This window comes from Ovis canadensis, chromosome 5 (assembly GCF_042477335.2).
Source record: "Ovis canadensis isolate MfBH-ARS-UI-01 breed Bighorn chromosome 5, ARS-UI_OviCan_v2, whole genome shotgun sequence".
Lineage (NCBI taxonomy): Eukaryota > Metazoa > Chordata > Mammalia > Artiodactyla > Bovidae > Ovis > Ovis canadensis.
In genome coordinates this window covers 31,439,818-31,458,806 of record NC_091249.1, presented here as the reverse complement: position 1 = coordinate 31,458,806, position 18,989 = coordinate 31,439,818, and the positions used below count along the sequence as shown (strand labels likewise).

The 18,989-nt window shown below is 43.1% G+C and overlaps 1 protein-coding gene across 8 annotated transcripts in view; it reads left to right on the top strand.

Moving 5' to 3' along the window:
* Nucleotides 1–18,989, top strand: part of SAFB (scaffold attachment factor B) — a 60,963-nt gene that overhangs the window by 36,304 nt on the left and 5,670 nt on the right. For 6 of the 8 annotated variants that reach the window (XM_069591385.1, XM_069591384.1, XM_069591383.1 and 3 more), the window contains 11 exons: nucleotides 8,272–8,336; nucleotides 8,421–8,631; nucleotides 9,469–9,527; nucleotides 12,006–12,033; nucleotides 12,972–13,482; nucleotides 13,906–13,955; nucleotides 14,732–14,826; nucleotides 16,486–16,635; nucleotides 16,714–16,796; nucleotides 17,102–17,241; nucleotides 17,398–17,486. In XM_069591385.1, coding sequence (XP_069447486.1) covers nucleotides 8,272–8,336; nucleotides 8,421–8,631; nucleotides 9,469–9,527; nucleotides 12,006–12,033; nucleotides 12,972–13,482; nucleotides 13,906–13,955; nucleotides 14,732–14,826; nucleotides 16,486–16,635; nucleotides 16,714–16,796; nucleotides 17,102–17,241; nucleotides 17,398–17,486 — 1,481 coding nt within the window. The remainder of the gene's footprint in view (nucleotides 1–8,271; nucleotides 8,337–8,420; nucleotides 8,632–9,468; nucleotides 9,528–12,005; nucleotides 12,034–12,971; nucleotides 13,483–13,905; nucleotides 13,956–14,731; nucleotides 14,827–16,485; nucleotides 16,636–16,713; nucleotides 16,797–17,101; nucleotides 17,242–17,397; nucleotides 17,487–18,989) is intronic. The other 2 variants (XR_011257207.1, XR_011257206.1) reach the window with 1 other exon arrangement.

Below are 18,989 nucleotides of genomic sequence, written 5' to 3'. Positions count from 1 at the left end.
GAGGCAAGCACCAATGTGGACCTCACTTTGGTATATTATTAGCTCTGGGAGAATAGCAGTCAGTGTCATCACTTGGATGACATCACTTGTGTGGCCCACAGTTTGTTGTGCATTTTGACTTTGCCTAAGTTGATGTTTTTGCCAAGGCAGAGTACTGAAAAATGAGAGAAAGACATTTATTGGGGCGAGGGGAAGGGGTGGGCGGGCAGAGGATATAGCCTGTGGAGTTTGTTTTTGTTTTTAAGAAAAAGAAATCCTTGTGTTAGGAACACAAATGTGCATTAAATAAAGGAGACAAACCATTATTAAAAGTAGGCATATTTTCCCAGACTTTTCTGTGTGTCTATCGTTACCTAAAAACAAATGCAGAAACGTAACCAGAAACCCAGTGTAGCTTTATCTTTCCATTAAAAAAAAATCCATACTACACACAACATCCTTTAATTTACTTTTTTCAATAATGTAGAAAATGGCTAAGTATTCATTCTTTGTATTATAGTTGAGCTGCTCAGTTTTATCACTATACTATTTGTTCCAGTTTTCAGCATGTCCATTTGCCAGTTACCTCTGCTGAAGGAATATGTTTATGTTAACTGAGAGAAGTAGAATTCTGGGGTCCAAAGATATGTACATTTATTTTTGAAATAGTTATTAGCAAGTGGCTTTCCAACAGGCTCTACTGGTTAATAATTAGCAACATGGGCAGATACCTGTTTCTTTAAATTCTTGCTTAATGCTAAATATTATTTCCTTGTATTTGTCTGAATTTCTCCGCAGGTAGTGTCCATTTACATTTCTTCACAGATTAGAAAATTTCTGATAATTGGCCATCTGTATTTCCTCAATTGTCTCTTCATGCCCTTTGCTCATTTTGATGCTTCTCTCACTTTTGAGAGTGCTCACTCTGTAAAATATCGATTGGTTTTTTCCCAGTCTTTCATTTGACTTAAGTCGTTTGTTTTGACTTAAGTAATTTGTGATGTTTTTGTCTTTCAAGTTTTAATCTTGAATACAGGCAATGCCATTAGCCTGTTTTATTTGGTTTTAGATTTTATGTTGTAAGACAGTCCTTTGCTTTAAAATTACTTTTTTTAAGAAATCTGCATTGCAGAGTAGTATTTATAGTTTTATTATTAGTTCATTTGGAATTTATTTTTGTATATGATGTGAAGCTAAATAGGGATCAAAATAATGGGATTTTTAAAATACTTATTACTTATTTGGCTGTACCATGTTTTTATTGCAGCATGTGGGATCTAGTTCCCTGAACAGGGATTGAACCTGGGTCCCCTGCATTGGGAGTGTGGATTCTTAGCCAGTGGACCACCAGGGAAGTCCCAGTGTGATAACATTTCTGCTAAATTCCTAGTGCTCTTGCTTGTCCCTCTGGCAGGGAGTCAGGGGAGAATAGTTACTAAGATTTTTACTGAAAATAATGAGTTTTTTCTTCTGTTCAGTTTGAACAAACTCAAAATACTTCGAAATCTGATGGTTTTAATCAGAATCCTAGAAAGCTTCCAAATTAGTTTTATACCAGTACTTTGTTTAATAGATCATTTAAAGTAATTTAACTAGAAAAGCAAAGTTAGCATGTTTTTAAAAATACATTTTAATAATTGGCAAAATTTTGAATCGATGCTTTACAAGAGAATATAAGTAAATGGCCAGTGACCACATTAAAAATTATTATGTTTAGGTATCAAGGAAATGAAAATTAAAAAATGATTAGAAATACTAAAAAACAGCTATTAAAATGGCAAAGATATAGAAAAACAAACTTCCCGTACACTGCTGTGGAGTATATAAAATGATACAATTATTTTGGGAGAAAAATTGGCACATAAAAGTTAAAAAAATTTCAGCTGAAATATTAATCATCCCAAAGTATTCCATTCCTGTGTCTTTAGCCAAAATAAATAAAAGCATGGATCCACAAAAACTTTGATTATGAATGTACAGTGTATCTTTTTTGGGGAGACATAATTTCATGCTTAGAAAAGATACAAGAAAAAATACAAGAAATTTTCATAAATTTTCACCCAAATTCCCGAAATGCTATCATTTTAATACATTCGTTTTATCCTTTTCTTTCTCCAGAGAGGGAGGGGAGGGGAGGGGAGGGGAGGGGAGGGGAGGAGGGAGAAGGAAAAGGATAAAACAAATGTAATACATATATATTTTTTCCTTTTCCCCTGAACTGTTTCAGAATAAGTTGCAAGTATGTGCCTCTTTGCTCCTACATACTACAGTATTTTCGAAAAGCAAGGACATTACATAACTATGTACATAGTTACCAAAATCAAGAAATTAATATTGGAATAATGCTGTTATCTAAGCTTAGGCCTTACTTAATCATTATTCCAGTAATGTCCTTCATAACTCAGAAGAAAGAAGTTCTAGGGTCTTTTGCCTTCAGTTGTCACGCACATCTTTTTGGTCTCCTTTAATCTACAACAGTTCCCAAGCCTTTGTATTTGTGACATTACCATTTCCTGAAGAGCACAGACCACTTACTTTGAAGCCTGTTTTTCAGTTTGGGTTTATTGCGGGGTATTTCTGGTGTTTTTTTCCCTCCCCTCATGATTAGGTTCAAATCACATACTTTTGTCAGAAATACCACTGGAAGTGTTGTTTTTCTCTGTTGTTACATGTCCTCCTTAGAGGCACATCCTGACAGTTTGGGCAGGTAACTTGAGGTGGTATTGGTTGGGTGTTTCTCCACAGGAGAGTTTGTAATTGTATCTATGGGGAGGATACTCGGAGACTTAAAAATAGCTTATTTCACTCTCCACTAGTGTCAGCATTCCACTGAGTTGTCCAGTGGTGATTTTCTAAATTAATCATTCCATCTCTAGTGCTGGGTTTCTGCCATAAGAGGTAGTAGCTTGTACTTCTCCCCCACTTATCAGTGTGAACTTAGAGATTCCTATTCAGTAGGTGATAAGCCTTTGTGATTATTATTTATTTTGATGTTCAAATTCTCCCTGTGAGACTCCTGCAGGCTGGCACCAGTATCTTTTTAACATGCTCACATCACTCTTTGAACACTACTTTCTGGCACAAGAGGGTGTTCAGTGTCTGTTTGTTTTCCCTGCCCTGCACTGGGAATCAGCCATCTCTTCCAGGTGCCCTTCATTTTTGCAGAGTGCTGGTGTACCCTTTGGGAGAAGGTGATGGCACCCCAGTCCAGTACTCTTGCTGGAAAATCCCATGGACGGAGAAGCCTGGTAGGCTGCAGTCCATGGGGTCGTGAAGAGTCGGACACAACTGAGCGACTTCCCTTTCACTTTTCACTTGCATGCATTGGAGAAGGAAATGGCAACCCACTCCAGTGTTCTTGCCTGGAGAATCCCAGGAACAGGGGAGCCTGGTGGGCTGCCGTCTGTGGGGTTGCGCAGAGTCAGACACGACTGAACTAACTTAGCAGCAGCAGTGTACTCTTCACTGCTGCTGCAGGTCACTCAGTCATGTCCAGCTCTTTGCAGTCCCATGGACTGTGGCCTGCCAGGCTCCTCCGTCCATGGAATTCTCTAGGCCAGAATACTGGTCTGGGTGGCTGTTCCATTCTCCAGGGATGTTCCCAACCCAGGGATGGAACCCAGGTCTCCTGTGTGGCAGGTGGATTCTTTACCATCTGAGCCACCAGGGAAATCCATAGAAGAGAGAGCGGGTTGCCATGCCCTCCTCCAGGGGATCTTCCCAACCCAGGGCTCGAACCCAGGTCTCCCACGTTGCAGGCAGATTCTTTACCGACTGAGCCACCAGGGAACCCCAAGACTATTGGATTGGGTAACCTATCCCTTCTCCAGGGGATCTTCCCAACCCGGGAAACGAACTGGGGTCTCCTGAATTGCAGGCGAATTCTTTACCATGGAAGCCCTACTCTTTGCTGCAGGTGTCAAATTCTTGGCCACTGCTGGGTCTCTGAGGTCCTTTAGTAGTCTTCATGTACCTTGTGAAATTAAATACTAGTGAAGCAATCCAGAATGAGCCAATGACAGCTGAAGAAATAAGGCGGGGGTGGCTAATATGAACAGTGTACTTGCAAAACTTGGTGACTGGTGTTAATTGTCTGCTTTGTTTTTGATGTGCCAATGAAACATCATTTGCAAGTCAAAGACTTAAGCAAGGGATTGCCAGAGGACATTAAAAATAGATACAGTATTCTCAAGTTATAGGTAAAGCTACAAGGAAATATTAAGTATTTCCTTAAGTATTAAGTAGTGTGACGCAACTAATTTTGAGAAAGTTTTCCTGGATAAGATGACTTGATAGCATAAGGTTCTCAATTCCCCTCAAAGTAACCTAAAAAGACTCTTTGAGATTTGTCTGTTCTAATATTCATCAAAAAGAAAATACAGAAGAATAACTCAAATTGAAAAACTATTTCATTCTTGCTCTTGTTTTAATGGTAGAATATTAAGATTTTCTTAATGAAAAATACCATAAATAGATATAATTGGGAGAAAATGTTACAGCATATAAACATCCAGAAAGCATTCAATATTTCTTCAAATTAATAAGATAATAGCCAATTGATTTCAGAAAAGAGACCTCCCTGGTGTCTCAGACGGTAATGAATCTGCCTGCAGTGTAGGAGACCTGGGTTCAATCCCTGGGTCAGGAAGATCCCTGGAGAAGGAAATGGCAGCCCACTCCAGTATTCTTTCCTGGGAAATCCCATGGACAGAGGAGCCTGGCAGGCTACAGTCCAGGAGGTCACAAGAGTCAGACACTAAGCAACTAACACTTTCACTTCATTTTCATGAATAGACAGGTCACGGATAAAAGAAAAAACAAACAAGGCCTATACACAAAAAAGAAAAATTCATGAAGGAAAGCAAATAAAAATAATGACTATCATTTTTGCCAATTAACACTGGTAAACAGGTACATAATTCTCAATATTCCACATTGACAGGGGTGTGAGGAAGTGAGTAGTTATTGGAGATGGTAAATTAATAAAACTGCTTTCTGGACAGGGGTGACTAAACTGTGAAACTAACCGTGGAGGTGAGTCAACATATAGAGCAAGACAATTTTCCAAGGAAGGCCTTTATTAACAGAAGCAAGTTACAGAATATATATATACCGTGTGATTCCTTTACATAACAAGTTCATTTCCGTTTGAATGGTATTTGTGTAAATCCACAAGATGTTTTCAAGGGCCACCAAGCTGACAACAATGCTTACCTCTTAGAAGTGCGACGGGGAGAACGGAAAAGAACTCTTTACATGAACTACGTGAAAAAGAACTTTTTCATGTATTTATGAGGGTGGATCTTTTACTGCTGCTGCTAAGTCACTTCAGTCGTGTCCGACTCTGTGAGACCCCATGGACTGCAGCCTTCCAGGCTCCTCCATCCATGGGATTTTCCAGGCAAGAGTACTGGAGTGGGGTGCCATTGCCTTCTCCGATCTTTTACTAGTAAACTGAAATTTACTGTGAAGTGGTGAGAATCTTTTAATGAGTATACTTGTGTGACTGTATTTGTGTAGTCAAATTTTTAAAAATACCTGCCCACATGCAGCCAGCCACACTGGGTCCTGGGGGAGTTCCCAGCAGGAGTCTGTGGAGGGGTCTAACAGTTGAGTTGGACATTCTCCCTGAAGTAGAAGCTTAATGGGGAGAAGAAATGGAAATCCCAGGCAAGGGGGCTGGGAGAAAGTTACGGAGACAAGAACTGTGAGGCTGTGTGGGCCTGTGGTTTGGAGATTGTAAATGTGGGAAGTCTTTTTACTCTTTGGAGGAAGAATTTGAGGGGTGCCTTTTCTTAGTAGTACCAAAAACCGTTGCTTTGGTTTTTGCCACAGTGATATTTCTCATTCACATTAATTTTGGATTCATTGAGATACATTGTTTTTCATCTTTGGATAGCAGGGTATCTTTCCCAAATAGTGATTGTTGGTTAGCCTCCCGATGGGGGTGTGCTTTCCATATTGAAGACTGGGTGTTCTTAGCACAGCACATTCTCTTGACATTGCTTGTTAGGGCATTTCTTACCTGGAGAATTCTCCGCTGAAAGGGCTTCAGGCTGCAGTGTACCTGTGTGTACTGCTTGTAGTGAGACCTGGATCTGCCGGATGAAAACCTGCTGCCTTTCTTGTGAAAGGGAAAAAGATAGTAGAAATAGAAAGGGTGGCAAGTTTCTGGTAGTCTACTTAGATTTTTCCTATTAACTCAATGGAATTGGGCAAAAGCCAATGTGCATATTCTAGAATGGTACGAGTCTGCAGAAATGTTGCTGTATATCTTCCTAGCATATTTATAAAGACCACTAGGTTGAGTTCCAAACAATTTTGAAGCTCGAGGCATGTTTTGCCATAGGATACTGAGGTTCCCAGCCAACTACCAAGGCTATTTGCAATTAAAATATTTCTGGGGGAAAAAAAATTCTGAAAACATGAGTGAAGTTAGAATATGGAAAAATCAAGTAACACATGGTATAAAAAATTGTAAAGTCTGAATTATGGTACAAATGATTGTTGTTAATCATTAAGTCATCCCGACTCTTTGCAACCCCATAGAATGCACCAAGTCAGGCTTCCTTGTCCTTCACTATTTCCCAGAGTTTGCTCAAATCCATGTCCACTGAATCAGTGATGCTGTCTAACGATCTCATGCTCTGCCACCCTCTTCTCATTTTGCCCTCAATCTTTAACAGCTTTTCCAGTGAGTTGGCTCTTCACATCAGGTGGCCAAGGTATTGGAGCTTTAGCGTCAGTCCTTCCAGTGATTATTCAGGGTTGATTCCCTTTAGGATTGACTGGTTTGATCTCCTTGCAGTCCAAGGACATCTCAAGAGTCTTCTCCAGCACCACAGTTTGAAAGCATCATTTTTTTTGGCCCTCAGTCTGCTTTATGGTGCAACTCTCAGTTCCGTACATGACTACTGGCAAAACCACAGCTTTTACTAATTGGACCTTCGTGTGCAAAGTAATGTCTTACTAGATAAACACTCAGTAGCCTAAGAAATTCATCTTTAATTTGGAGGAAAATGGTGGTGCTTCCCAGGTGGCTCAGTGGTAAAGAATCTGCTTGCCAATAGACACAGACACAGAGGGTAAAGGAGAAGAGGAACCAGTGAGATGAATGGAGAGAGTAGCATGGAAGCACACACACTAATGTGTGTACATGGACGCCACTGGGGGTTTGCTGTATGACTCAGGGAACTCAAACTGAGGCTCTGCGATACCCCAGACCAGAGGGGACATATGTGTACCTGCGGTTAATTCACGTTAAATGTATGATAGAAATCAAACCAATACTGTAAAGTAATCATCAGTCAATTAAAAACAAATATTTTTTTAAAAAAGAATCCACCTGCCAGTGCAGAAAATGCAGGTTCAGTCTCATTTGGGAAGATCTCCTGAAGTAGGAAATGTCAACCCACTCAAGTATCCTTCCCTGAAGATCACATGGACAGAGAGGCTTGGTGGCCTCAGTCCATAGGGTCGCACACGACCCTGCACATACTCACACAAACCATATAATGTTATGAAAGATTATAGAGAGCTATTCACAAGGTAGTAAGTGAAAGGATTATAAAATGGCAGCACAGTTTTTAAAAGGAGAGTATGTGTATGTTTGTAGCACAGTGTGGAAGGGATCCCTGCCCCACTGTATAATAGCTCCAGGACTAACTTTTAGATGGTAAAATTCTGAAAGGCATTTACTTTTTTTGCTTTCCTGTGTTTTCCTTTTACGTGGTTGTCTCTCGGTAAACGTGTTCTTTAACCAAAAAGCAGCAAATGTGATCTTTTTTGATTGTTTTGGTTTGTGTGGTTTTTTGTTAGTTTGGGTTTTGTTCAGTTTTTGTAATTCCAGGCTTGTGGGATCTTAGTTCACCTACCAAGTTTTGAACCTGAAACATTTGTAGTAAAACACAGAATGCTAATGACTGGAGTTCCAGGGAATTCCCCACAGCAGCACATTTGTATGCGATACTCTTCTCCCCATAACCAAAGCCACTTAACATGACAGGCAGGCCTGGAAAAGGTCTGGTTGCTTCCACTTTATTAAGAATCCATTTCTAGTGCCTCATACCTGCACAGCTAGTTGATAAGAACAGAACCACTTCTACTAGGGGTAGTAGGGAACTCCCTTATCCAGATTGGATTTAACTAGTCCTGGATTACTGTGTTCCTAAACGGAGAAGTCCCACAGGTGTTCTAGGTTGTCTTTCTGTAGTGCTTAGGGTGTATAAAAGTGAAAGTTGTCACTTCTGAAAAATACATATCTTTGATCTCACACTATAAATTATTCTCCAGGGCGCAAACCAGAAGAAGAGGGTGTAGAAGATAACGGGCTAGAAGAAAATTCTGGGGATGGACAGGTATGTGAACCTTGTCAGTGATCAGCTTGGTGCGTGGACCAGGGCTTGTCATCTGATGGATGCTTGTATTTTTCTTTATCACAGGAGGATGTTGAGACCAGTTTGGAGAACTTACAGGACATCGACATGATGGATATCAGTGTGTTGGATGAAGCAGAGATTGATAACGGGAGTGTTGGAGACTGTGTGGACGATGATGATGCTGAAAACCTCCAGGAGTCCCTGTCTGACAGTAGAGAGCTTGTGGAGGGGGAGATGAAAGAGCTTCCAGAGCAGCTTCAAGAACATGCTGTAGGTACCTCGGCAGGGTCTCTAGGATGTACCCTAAATGTAAAAATTCCTCAAACAGTGTAACAGATAATAACTAAATTTGGAATTATGTTCTTTTAATGCCATTTCAGTACAATGTTTAGCTGATCCATTCACATCACAGATGAGTCTGAAAGGCACACTTTGCTTCATTGAAAAACGGTGTCTTGTGAGGAATGATTGTATCTGCTCTCCATTTGAATAGTGCAGCATTAAGCATCTTGAGGACACTATTCTAGCCTTGTTATAGGAGATTACTCTGTGATGTAGTAGCTCTGATGTCTCAAATACCAAAACAGGTGGAAAGTTGGTCTTTTGCTATCATTGGGTTGCTACCTCCACCCCACCCCCAATTCAGTCTGTGAATTCTGTGACCTTGTTTTTTTAAAGCCTTAGCTTTTATTGTGTTAGGTTGAAATCCAAGGCACAATACAGTTATGGTGAGTATTACTTACTGAATTCTCTCTACCAGACATTAGGCATTAGTTCCTTTCATCCTGTTAACCATAGATATATAAATGCTATTATGCCCATTTTTCAGTTGGGAAAATTGGGGGGTAAAAAGGTAAAGGTAAATATCTCCAGGCAGTAGCTCATATGAGAATAAGAATGAAGGCCAAGGTAACTCCAGATTCCATACACTTAACTCATAGACTGCGTTTTCTCAGTGCTGTTAATTCAGTGGATTGTATTATTTCCAAAAGGATGAATGTTTCTCAGGTAGACAGAAAAGGCGATTGAAAAATAGAAGCCCTGAGACATCTTTAAAGGCATTTCTGTTATTGGTATTGTAAATTTTGTTCTCCATTTATTTTACAGGTAGAGGATAAAGAAAGTATAAACAATTTAGATACTTCATCATCTGACTTCACTATATTACAGGTAAATTGTTGTATGGCTCAATAATTTTAAAATCAAAGGTTAGACTACAGTTTCTGGAATCCACTTCTGATACAGTCCCAACTAAAAGTCACTGCAAGGTCCGTTTCCTTTTTTGGCCTCCTAGAGGGAGTTTTGCTTTCAACCTTCCTGTTTAGAACGTGCCTATTGAGAATTGCTCATTGTTTCGGCTCCCCTGCCAGCATTGAAGATCCCTGCAGTTAAGACTCGGGACTTCTAGGGGCCTCTTGTTAGTTTGATCAGTAACAGATCAAACTGTGGGGTCTGTCCTGGAGGGCCTCATCTGCAGCAGAAGTACTCCTAGGTGAGACATGAGACTGGAAGGGCAGTACCCCCTCCCCAGGACAGAAGAATGGGGTTCGGACAGCGGTGTAGGAGGGTGGGGTGGGGTGGCCACAGCACTGACATCACAGCTGGGAAAGATCGGTTCTGATTTTCTCTTTGGGAAGTTTGTCCTCAAAAAGTACACAGAGTTCTCTTGATGATTGTAGCCTCTTGACTATTAAACACAGGTTAAACTACCACCTGTGTTAAAAGTTAAATGAGAACAAATGAGATGTGGACTGACTTTTAGGTATAGTTTCTATTAATATGGATTTTGTTTCCTTTTACTTTTTCTGTCAGCCGATGTTGGTTTAAACTGTTGAAATAAACCTGAGTATCTGATTTTCAGAATGTTTTTGAGGAAATGAAAAAATGGCTTGTGCTAGTCCTTGTTTTTTGTTGTTTTAATAATGTAACTTATGCTGATTAATTGGAAACCACCTTTCAGATAAGACCTTCATTTCTCTCTGCCAGACGGGCCAGGTGTGTTATTAGTGAGCCACAAGCCAACCTCCAGGAGGGTACAGATCGCAAGAAAACTTGGTGAAACTTGGTTCACCATTCGGATTGATGTCTCTCCAGCTGCAGAGACAAAGCCTGTTCCTGACTCAAAAAGGAAAGGAGGAGCAGGCTTATTTTCTTGAGTGTCTCCTCAGGTTTAACAGTCCTGTGTACATTGTCTGGTCAGGACAGTACATATAGCCCTTTCATAGACGAATAGGAATGTATATGTTTTTGTCTAGGGAAAGTTAGGAGAGAATCGTTCTGCCTAAAATGACTGTTTCTTTCTGTGTAGAATCTTTAATTCCCAGCATGAAATGGGGAGAAAAAACTTGATTACCAGTAAATGAAATTGTTATAAAAGTAACCCATTTTCTAGGGCTCCCCAGGATGGCAGGCCACTGCCTAGTGGACTGTGCCAACCATTCATGTGCATGTAACTTACATGCTAAGCTCCTGTGGTGTCTCAGATGCACAAGGAGAGAGGTTGCTTCCCATCCTCCCTGTGTATAAACAGAACGATGGGTAGGCCTGACTGATAAATGGACTCAAGTCACACAGCCATTGCTCAAATCTTGGCTCTGCTGTGTGTCCTTGATCATGTTTGTCAACCGCAGTCTGCCTGACTCCTGATCTTTGAAAAGAAGGATGATACTAATAGAACCAACTTGCTACGGCTGTGGGGTGATTGGTTAATATATGTGTATGTAAAGTGCTTAAATTTCTGCCTGGAACCTAGACAGTGCTTATCAGAGTTGGCTGGAGTTCTAGAATGTTGTCCTTTGAACAGAGAGAATGCAGGGGCCAGTGACCACACGTTGAAAGTCCCTTCCTTTAGTTGTGCAGGCTCTCTGTGAGCACATGGTCCCTGCACTAAATGTGTAGGACTTGGCCTGATGTGGGGTGAGGTACAGATGAGCCTGTTGTGGAGGAGGTAAGAATGGGGGTAGTAAAATCAAGCGCTGGTGTTGGTGAGAAGTAACAGTGGTGTGACTTGACAACTGCTTCCTGGGAAGGGCTTGAAGGATATTGAAGAATTAGAGCTGGCTTGCTGGATTGTTGGTTGGAAGAGATAAGGAAGAAGGCACATGTGATACTGTAGGGACTCTGTTGACCAGGTAGGTGGGCATGTGTGTGTTGTGAGTCCACCATGCACAGGTAGAACATGGGTCAAGCCACCCATGCCTTCTTTCCTTTGATCTTTGGAATTTTTGGAAACTAATACTGCATTACTGAAAAATGATTATCTGGTATAATGTGTCTGGTATTCTGCTAGACAATAAAAGTATAAAACTAAAGCACAGCTATCCAGGCATTTAAGACAGTTGAGAAAGACAGCCATGTGATGGATTCCTCACCATTAAAAGTGATAATGTTGCCAGGCGCTGGGAAATGCAGCAAAGCACAGGACTACAGTAAACACAGAAACAGTTCCCTGGGTCCAAGGTGGATGAAGTACGGTACCAACTCTCCTGCAGGCTGTTGCCTGGAACAAGCAGGTTCCTTCGCCTGTTGCGTTTGTGGGGTTCCTTGTCTGCTTTTAAAAATTCCCTTCTTAGTTGTTATACTTTGGGATGTAAATAAATTCTAAGTTTCATCCATCTGGCACAATTTTATTTATGTTTTTTGTTGCAGGAAATTGAGGAACCGTCCTTGGAGCCAGGTACTGTTAAATGAAAAGCTTAGCAACGGGGTTTGGAATCATTCTAGTTTTCCGCCTTCTCTGTTTGAATTCTTTGATATTAAAGTTATCTTACTATAGTAGTTTGAAAGGTTTACGATCCAAAATATACCAGGATCATAGAGATTGGAAACCCAGCCATATCACCAGATCTGTGAAAGTGGCTGATTTCTCATTTTGTAAAGTGTATTGGGTGAGATGAGACTATCTCATGCCTTTTTAAATGAACACGGCACTGAAACATACAGAGAGAGTTTGGATGCCTCTCTAAAGCTAATACCTCTGTACTCCACAAAACAGATCTTGTGATATTGGGCAGTGTGTTAATTTTGTGGTTTTTAATTCAGGCAGTGCGGGCAGTGATAGGGAGATAACATTTTAAAGCATTGAGACATAACTGGATTCCAGAAGAAGAAAAAGTTTCTTCATGAGAATTCCAAACAAATACTATTCACTTTCTGGACTACAAATATCTCAGAGCACCGATGGAAGAGATTCTGGTTTTCATGTCGGACTGTTCTGTTAAAAGAAATTCAAAGAAATTTGGAAATTGAGCTCTGTTCAGTGAATGGTGATACATTGAGTTAAGCAACTTGGACTTTGGAAGCTAAATTTGGAAGAGGCATATATACACGCCGACAGAATGAAGACTGTCAAGAATCAGCCAGAAGGTGTTGGGGGTTAAATAAGTCTCTGGGATGCATTTCTCTTCCATGTAGCATAGAGGCTTACTCTATAGTCGGTTGGAGTGCAGGTAGTGTAACCAGTGTTAAGTGTGTGTACCCGCGGGTTTTCCAATCTCTGTGTAGCTAGCAGTTCTCTTCGTGTTAGTGTGGCCGCCGTGCCAGTTCCGCATTTGTGATTGCTTTATTTCCCTGGTAATTAAACCTTGTGCCATTCTATTCCTGTTAAATCCGTAGAAAATGAGAAAATACTCGACATTTTGGGGGAAACTTGTAAATCTGAGCCAGTAAAAGAAGAAGGTTCCGAGCTGGAGCAGCCATTTGCACAGGAAACAAGTAGCGTGGGGCCAGACAGAAAACTTGCGGAGGAAGAGGACCTTTTTGACAGCGCCCATCCGGAGGAGGGTGATTTAGATTTGGCCAACGAGTCAACAGCACACGCTCAGTCGAGCAAGGCAGACACCCTGTTAGCGGTAGTGAAAAGGGAGCCCGTGGAGCAGACAGGCGATGACGAGAGGATGGACTGTGAGCCTGTAGGGCTAGAGAAGCCAATTGAGCAGAGTAGTAAAGCCTCAGAGCACACGGAAGCCTGTAGCGAGGAGGCCGCGGAAGCGCCCCCGGAAGCCTCAAGCCCGGACCCCGGGGATAGCAAAGAAGACGTGAAGAAGTTTGCTTTTGAAGCTTGTAATGAAGTCCCTCCGGCTCCTAAAGAGTCCTCAGCCAGTGAGGGCGCTGATCAGAAAATGAGGTTTGTTTTTTCTCAGTTTTAGACCAGACGCTATCTCCTTTTCATTGGTCGTTTAATGACACACATGAGCTGTTTTTCTGCAATTGGCCAGCCAGACTGATGCAATTGTAGTTTACCTCTAAAGAATGTTTGATTTCTCTTTGTTTATTTTAAGCTGATTACATAATCTTTTTTCTTTTCTCAACCTATCATGGTTGTTTTCTTTAATTCTTCCTAATTATCTTTAGCCCAGCAGAATTAATTAACTCCTGTGGGTCTGAAATCTTATGGTTAGGTCAGATTTCCAATACACGTTTGTAGGGGTATCATTTTTTTCAGAACTAAATTTCGGGTAGGTATGCAACCTCAGCACATATTTTATAATTTTGAGTTAGTTTCCTCTCTGCTTCTTCCTTCTGGAGTGACATTGTCTTTTGTCTCTAGTTCTGTCGAAGATGACTCGGATACAAAAAAGCTTTCCAAAGAGGAGAAGGGTAAGTCAGCAGGGTGGCACCCCTGGGAGCGATGGTTCTAGTTGGCTCTAGCCATCACACACCCATTTCTACCTCACCGGCCTGTGAGCCTGTCTCAAAGCCTTTCTCCACTCTAGCCACCTGCTTCCTCACCCTGCGGGTTCTGGGTTGCAGGGCAGAACTGTCACTTCAATTTGATTTGGACACTTGACTTTGCCAGAGTCCTTTCAGCTCCTCCATCCAGACTTTCCCTCTGATTTGTGAACTTCTTGGACACAGTGACACATGCAGATGGAGAAAATGCTTTTGAGTTTTCAGATACTGGGGTTTGGTGGGTCCCTGGTATGCAGATTTATCAACACCAGAGCCCTTTATTAATTTGCTGATTGAGAAGTAGTTTTGCTGGCTGCTCCAGACGCATCCTTAATCGGTGTTCAAAGAAGGCCAGAAACTGGGGAGAGGATGTGTCTCAGACTCCACAGTGACAGCTCCTGTCTTATGTTCCAAAGTCACCTCGCTGGAATGGGTGATGCCATCTGGTAGCTGATGGCTATCCCAGCCACAGGCCCAGTGGGCCCCGACCAGTTTTTAAGGGACATTGCCATCGGTTTTGTCCACCCTGTGGGCAGCTCCAGATCTCATGTCAGGACAGCAGGCCGGCCGCCAGCCCCAACCTTCTCTGTACTGCTGGCCTCTAGAGCAAGTAGGGAGTATCTGGTTTAGAATGACTCTAAGATACTTAAGACTCAGGATTTTGTCTGTATCTTGTTTTTGACTGGAACTTTCTTTTAAAATAGGTCGTAGCAGTTGTGGAAGGAATTTCTGGGTTAGTGGACTTTCTTCTACCACCAGAGCTACAGATTTGAAGAATCTTTTCAGCAAGTACGGGAAGGTAAGAGCCGACAAAGCTACTTGTGAGCTCATGCAATATGGCCTCTACGTGTAAATCATTGTCCCCTGCAATGAGGACTTTGACACCATGTGGTTCTTTGAACTCACAGGTTTGCAGGCCTGTGGCCAGTCCGCCCTCACTGAAAGAGATGTGAGCCCAGCAGGAGTTCCCAGAGCCCAAATCCACTTTGTATATCTCGTGCTTCCCTGGCTCCAATCCACCATATCATTTGATAACTTAATGAGTGCATTTCTCTGCCTTATACCTGTGGAGGGATTGCTGTTAGGTAGGGAGGACAGGGAAGCCCATTGTTGTGAGTCATAGTGATTAGAGAAGCTGTAGATACATGTTATGAACAAAAGATCTTTGAACTAGACCCCTGTGAACAGCTGTAGGCCTCAGCTCTGCAGCGCAGAGTGGTGTGCCTGGGGCATGTTGCCAGTCCCACGTGAGTCTTGTCTCTACACTTGGGGCTCTCAGCTGTGGGAGCCCCGCCTCTGCTCCGTGTTTTTCCCCCTAGGCTGAGTAACTCTAGCCGCCTCTGTCACACCTGCCTGTCTCCTTCTCTGCCTCCTTGGCCCAGAAAAGGTGGACATGATGCCCAGGTGTGGCCCCCACACATACACATTGAGTGCTGCCTCTTCTTCCTTTCTCCCCCCGCCCCTTCCTCCCAGTGCTTCCTGGACTCACCTCCAGATAAGCTGCCATGCCCATGCCTCCTTGTCTTCAGTCTTCTTTGCCAAGTAAGATTTAGCACAGGCCCTCATTCACAGTTAGGATTCAGAAATGATAAGGGAGAAAACCCACATCTTTGATCTTGGCTGTTGATGTTCAGGAACAAACAAGGAAAACAAAGCTTGACATGTTCCTCACAGTAACTGAAAACTCCTTGGACATTTGCATTACAGAGTGGGACCCTTCTCTTGATTCTGCAGTGGCCCTCAGAGCAGATGTCTGCTCTGCAGGGAAATGTCCGTCTGGAGCCTGCAATGTCTTGGGTACACTGCAGGCTTAATGTGGATTGAATAGGGGCCAGACTCCTGGGAATCCATACTTTGGGGCTCAGGTTTCATTTGGCACAATAAAGATGAATACCAGCCGTGGCCCCTGACGCACTGGGACTTCTCCTGAGCCATGGGCCTTCTCGCATAAATGGGCGTCCCAGCCTCAGTTTGCTGCTGCTCTTGGGTCAGTTAACTAACATCTAGCATGTGCGGATGTAATCTATAGCACCTGAAACATACCCATGAATTTTGTTTGGGGAGTAATAGGGTGGGCTCTGTGTTCTAGAGTGCTCTTTGTAAACCCGTCCTATGTCCCTCTCCTTCTGTTGGTGTGTCTTCTTACTTCACTGTCCACCTGGCTGACCGCATGTTTAGGAACATTTCCTTTCAAGGTTTACATAGTCTTAATGGAATTCTGGCAGGACGCTGGCTTCAGCTTCACCCTGCTCTCTCCACCTCACTGTCATCCTAGTCCCCTAGAGAAACAGCCATGAAGGAGTAGGAGCAGCCAGGCTATAGCATTGCCCTCCACAGCCTTTACCTGCCACTTGTCGTTCACCTGTTCTTGGCATCTCTTGGAAGTGGCATAAACCACAGTGTAGGGGTCTATGTGGGGGCTTCATGTCTGAGATGTACATGTGTATTTTCCTTCAAGGTGGTGGGCGCCAAAGTTGTGACCAATGCCCGGAGTCCTGGAGCACGCTGCTATGGCTTCGTTACCATGTCCACGGCAGAAGAGGCCACAAAATGCATCAACCACCTGCACAAAACAGAGCTCCATGGGAAGATGATCTCAGTGGAAAAAGTAAGGGGCCATTTTCCTCCTGGGATCTAGCCACGTTAGGAAATAAGGTAATACTTCTACTTGATTCTCTTGTTTTAGGCGAAAAATGAACCTGCTGGGAAGAAAAGCTCTGAGAGAAGAGAAGGGGAGGGGAAAAAAGAAAAATCCAGCAATACTGACAGGTATGAGTCTTCTCGAGGGGATTATGGCCAAGATGACCTTTCTCTTGATGTCTTGTTCCTCACTTTTCCATGGGTGGGAAAGGCTGTGAGGCTTTCACCCCCTTGCCTTCTGTGCACTTGCTGGAGGATTTTCCCGCCAGCCCTCAGAGGTGTCTCAAGTTCCTCTCCTAGGCTGCATGTTCTCCGTCCTGTGGATGCCTCCGAGGCAGCCCTATCCTCACTCGGTGCTCATGGCGGGAGTCTTCGCTGGGTTGTTCCCTCAGTGTTTCATCTCACACATATCTGTATCTGCATGCCATTTATAGATCTGCCAACCTCAAGAGGGAAGAGAAGGCTGACAGAAAAGATGACGCTAAAAAGGGTGAAGACGGGAGTGGAGAGAAGAGTGAAGACCAGGACGATCAGAAACCTGGCTCTTCGGAGCGCTCTCGAGCCACAAAGTCAGGTAGCTGACCAGTGGGTGTGAGAGATTGCACCCTGGCTTCTGTTCCTGGCTGGTGTGGTTAATGGGCAACACAAACTACATTTGTTTTCCTTGAAGTTGAGTACTTTTCCCTCAGTACGAGGTGTCCCTTCTTACCTGACTCCTCTCTTCCTACAGGAAGCCGAGGAACTGAGCGGACTGTGGTGATGGATAAATCTAAAGGTGTGCCTGTTATCAGTGTCAAAACGTTGGGATCCAAAGAGCGAGTGAGTATTCTTTTCCTGTCTGGGTTATTTATTTCCTTTGACAGTTCTCTGTGTGTTTTAGGGGATTTGTGAGCTTAATTTGAGAAAAGCTTGTCAGTCTTCTGAAAATGGAAGGGTTTTTTGAACTTCAAAAATTGAGAAAGTTTAAAGGCTTTCCTTCATAGTTTTGGTAAGAATTACTGCCCTTTTTAAAACAAACAAAAAAAACCTTTCGAAATTCATTTATGGGTGTGATTGGCTTTATTTGCCTGCATCTGGGCACAGCAGTCCATGTTCGTTGCTGGCCTCAGGTTTCAGCAGCTCTCCATTGTGCATTTGTAACCCACACTTGGCAGAGCCGGCCTTCCGGCTGCCTCTGTGCCCAGTCTCCATTTTACTCATTCCGTGCATTGTCTCCGTGCAGACGCTCCATAGAGCCACAGAATCCACAGAGTGCCCACCTTAGGCTCTTACCACTTCACTCTGCCTGCTGTTTTAGGGTCACGGGCAGCTCTGGATGTTCATAATTCAACTCTTGACAGCCTTACAACTAGGATGGATGTGGGCCCAGGTCCCCAAGACTACCCACATTTCCAGGGCCACTCAGGGTCCCACTGGGCCCAGCACATAGTTAACGCCTAAGGTTGGCTCCAGTGATGCAGGGAGGTCACACAGCCAGGCAGGTGGGGAAAGCCCCAGAGTCTGGAGGGAACTCTCCTGGCTCCCTGTGGTCTCCTTCCCGCAAGGCTCCCCAAGCAGGGACCGTGCAGCAGCACAAGAGTCATGCTTCTGCCCAGGGAGCCCCGTTAACAGCCTCAGTTCCCAGGCTTACTGGGGCTGGTCACATACGTACCCTCTCCTGACTCCCAGAAGGAAAGCAGTTGTTCAGCACAAACCATCGTTTGCGTGGTCAGGGCACAGTGAGCCACCTTTGCCAGTGTACTGTTGACTAGGGTACTCTGAATGCCAAGGTTCCCACCACTAGCCTCAGGCCTGCCATGTTAACCTGTGCTGGCCAGATGACCAGCCATTTAAGCTCATGAATGTTATGGACCAGTTACAAGCTGAGAGTTCTGTTACAGCATTTCATATCTGTACTGTGTTTGTGCAAATATTTTACTGTATCAGATAATTTCTCCCTTTTTAACAAATGATGTCAAATGGAAAAATCGAAGTGTGGATTCAAGGGCTAAGATGAATAGATGTCAAAAATTAATGCCCTCGGCACAAATAAGGAATCCTCAGACGTGGCAGAAGTGGCTTTGATGGGGCACCACTGCGTGTTTAATATTGAAGAATGTGTTTTGGATGCACTTGACAAAATGAAAAAAAGTTTGGTTTGTTTTTACCTTATATGAAAAGTTTCTGAGAAAATCCCCTTTTCAGTGTTGACTACTGAAAGTAGGCAGTGGATTCCAGTTTAGCTTGGTAGTGAGTCTATGACTCTGGATTTTGGTAAGCCAAGGTGAGGTTTCTCCAGAGAGAATACAGTCTTACCTGATTGTTTCATTCACTGTTCAGCTT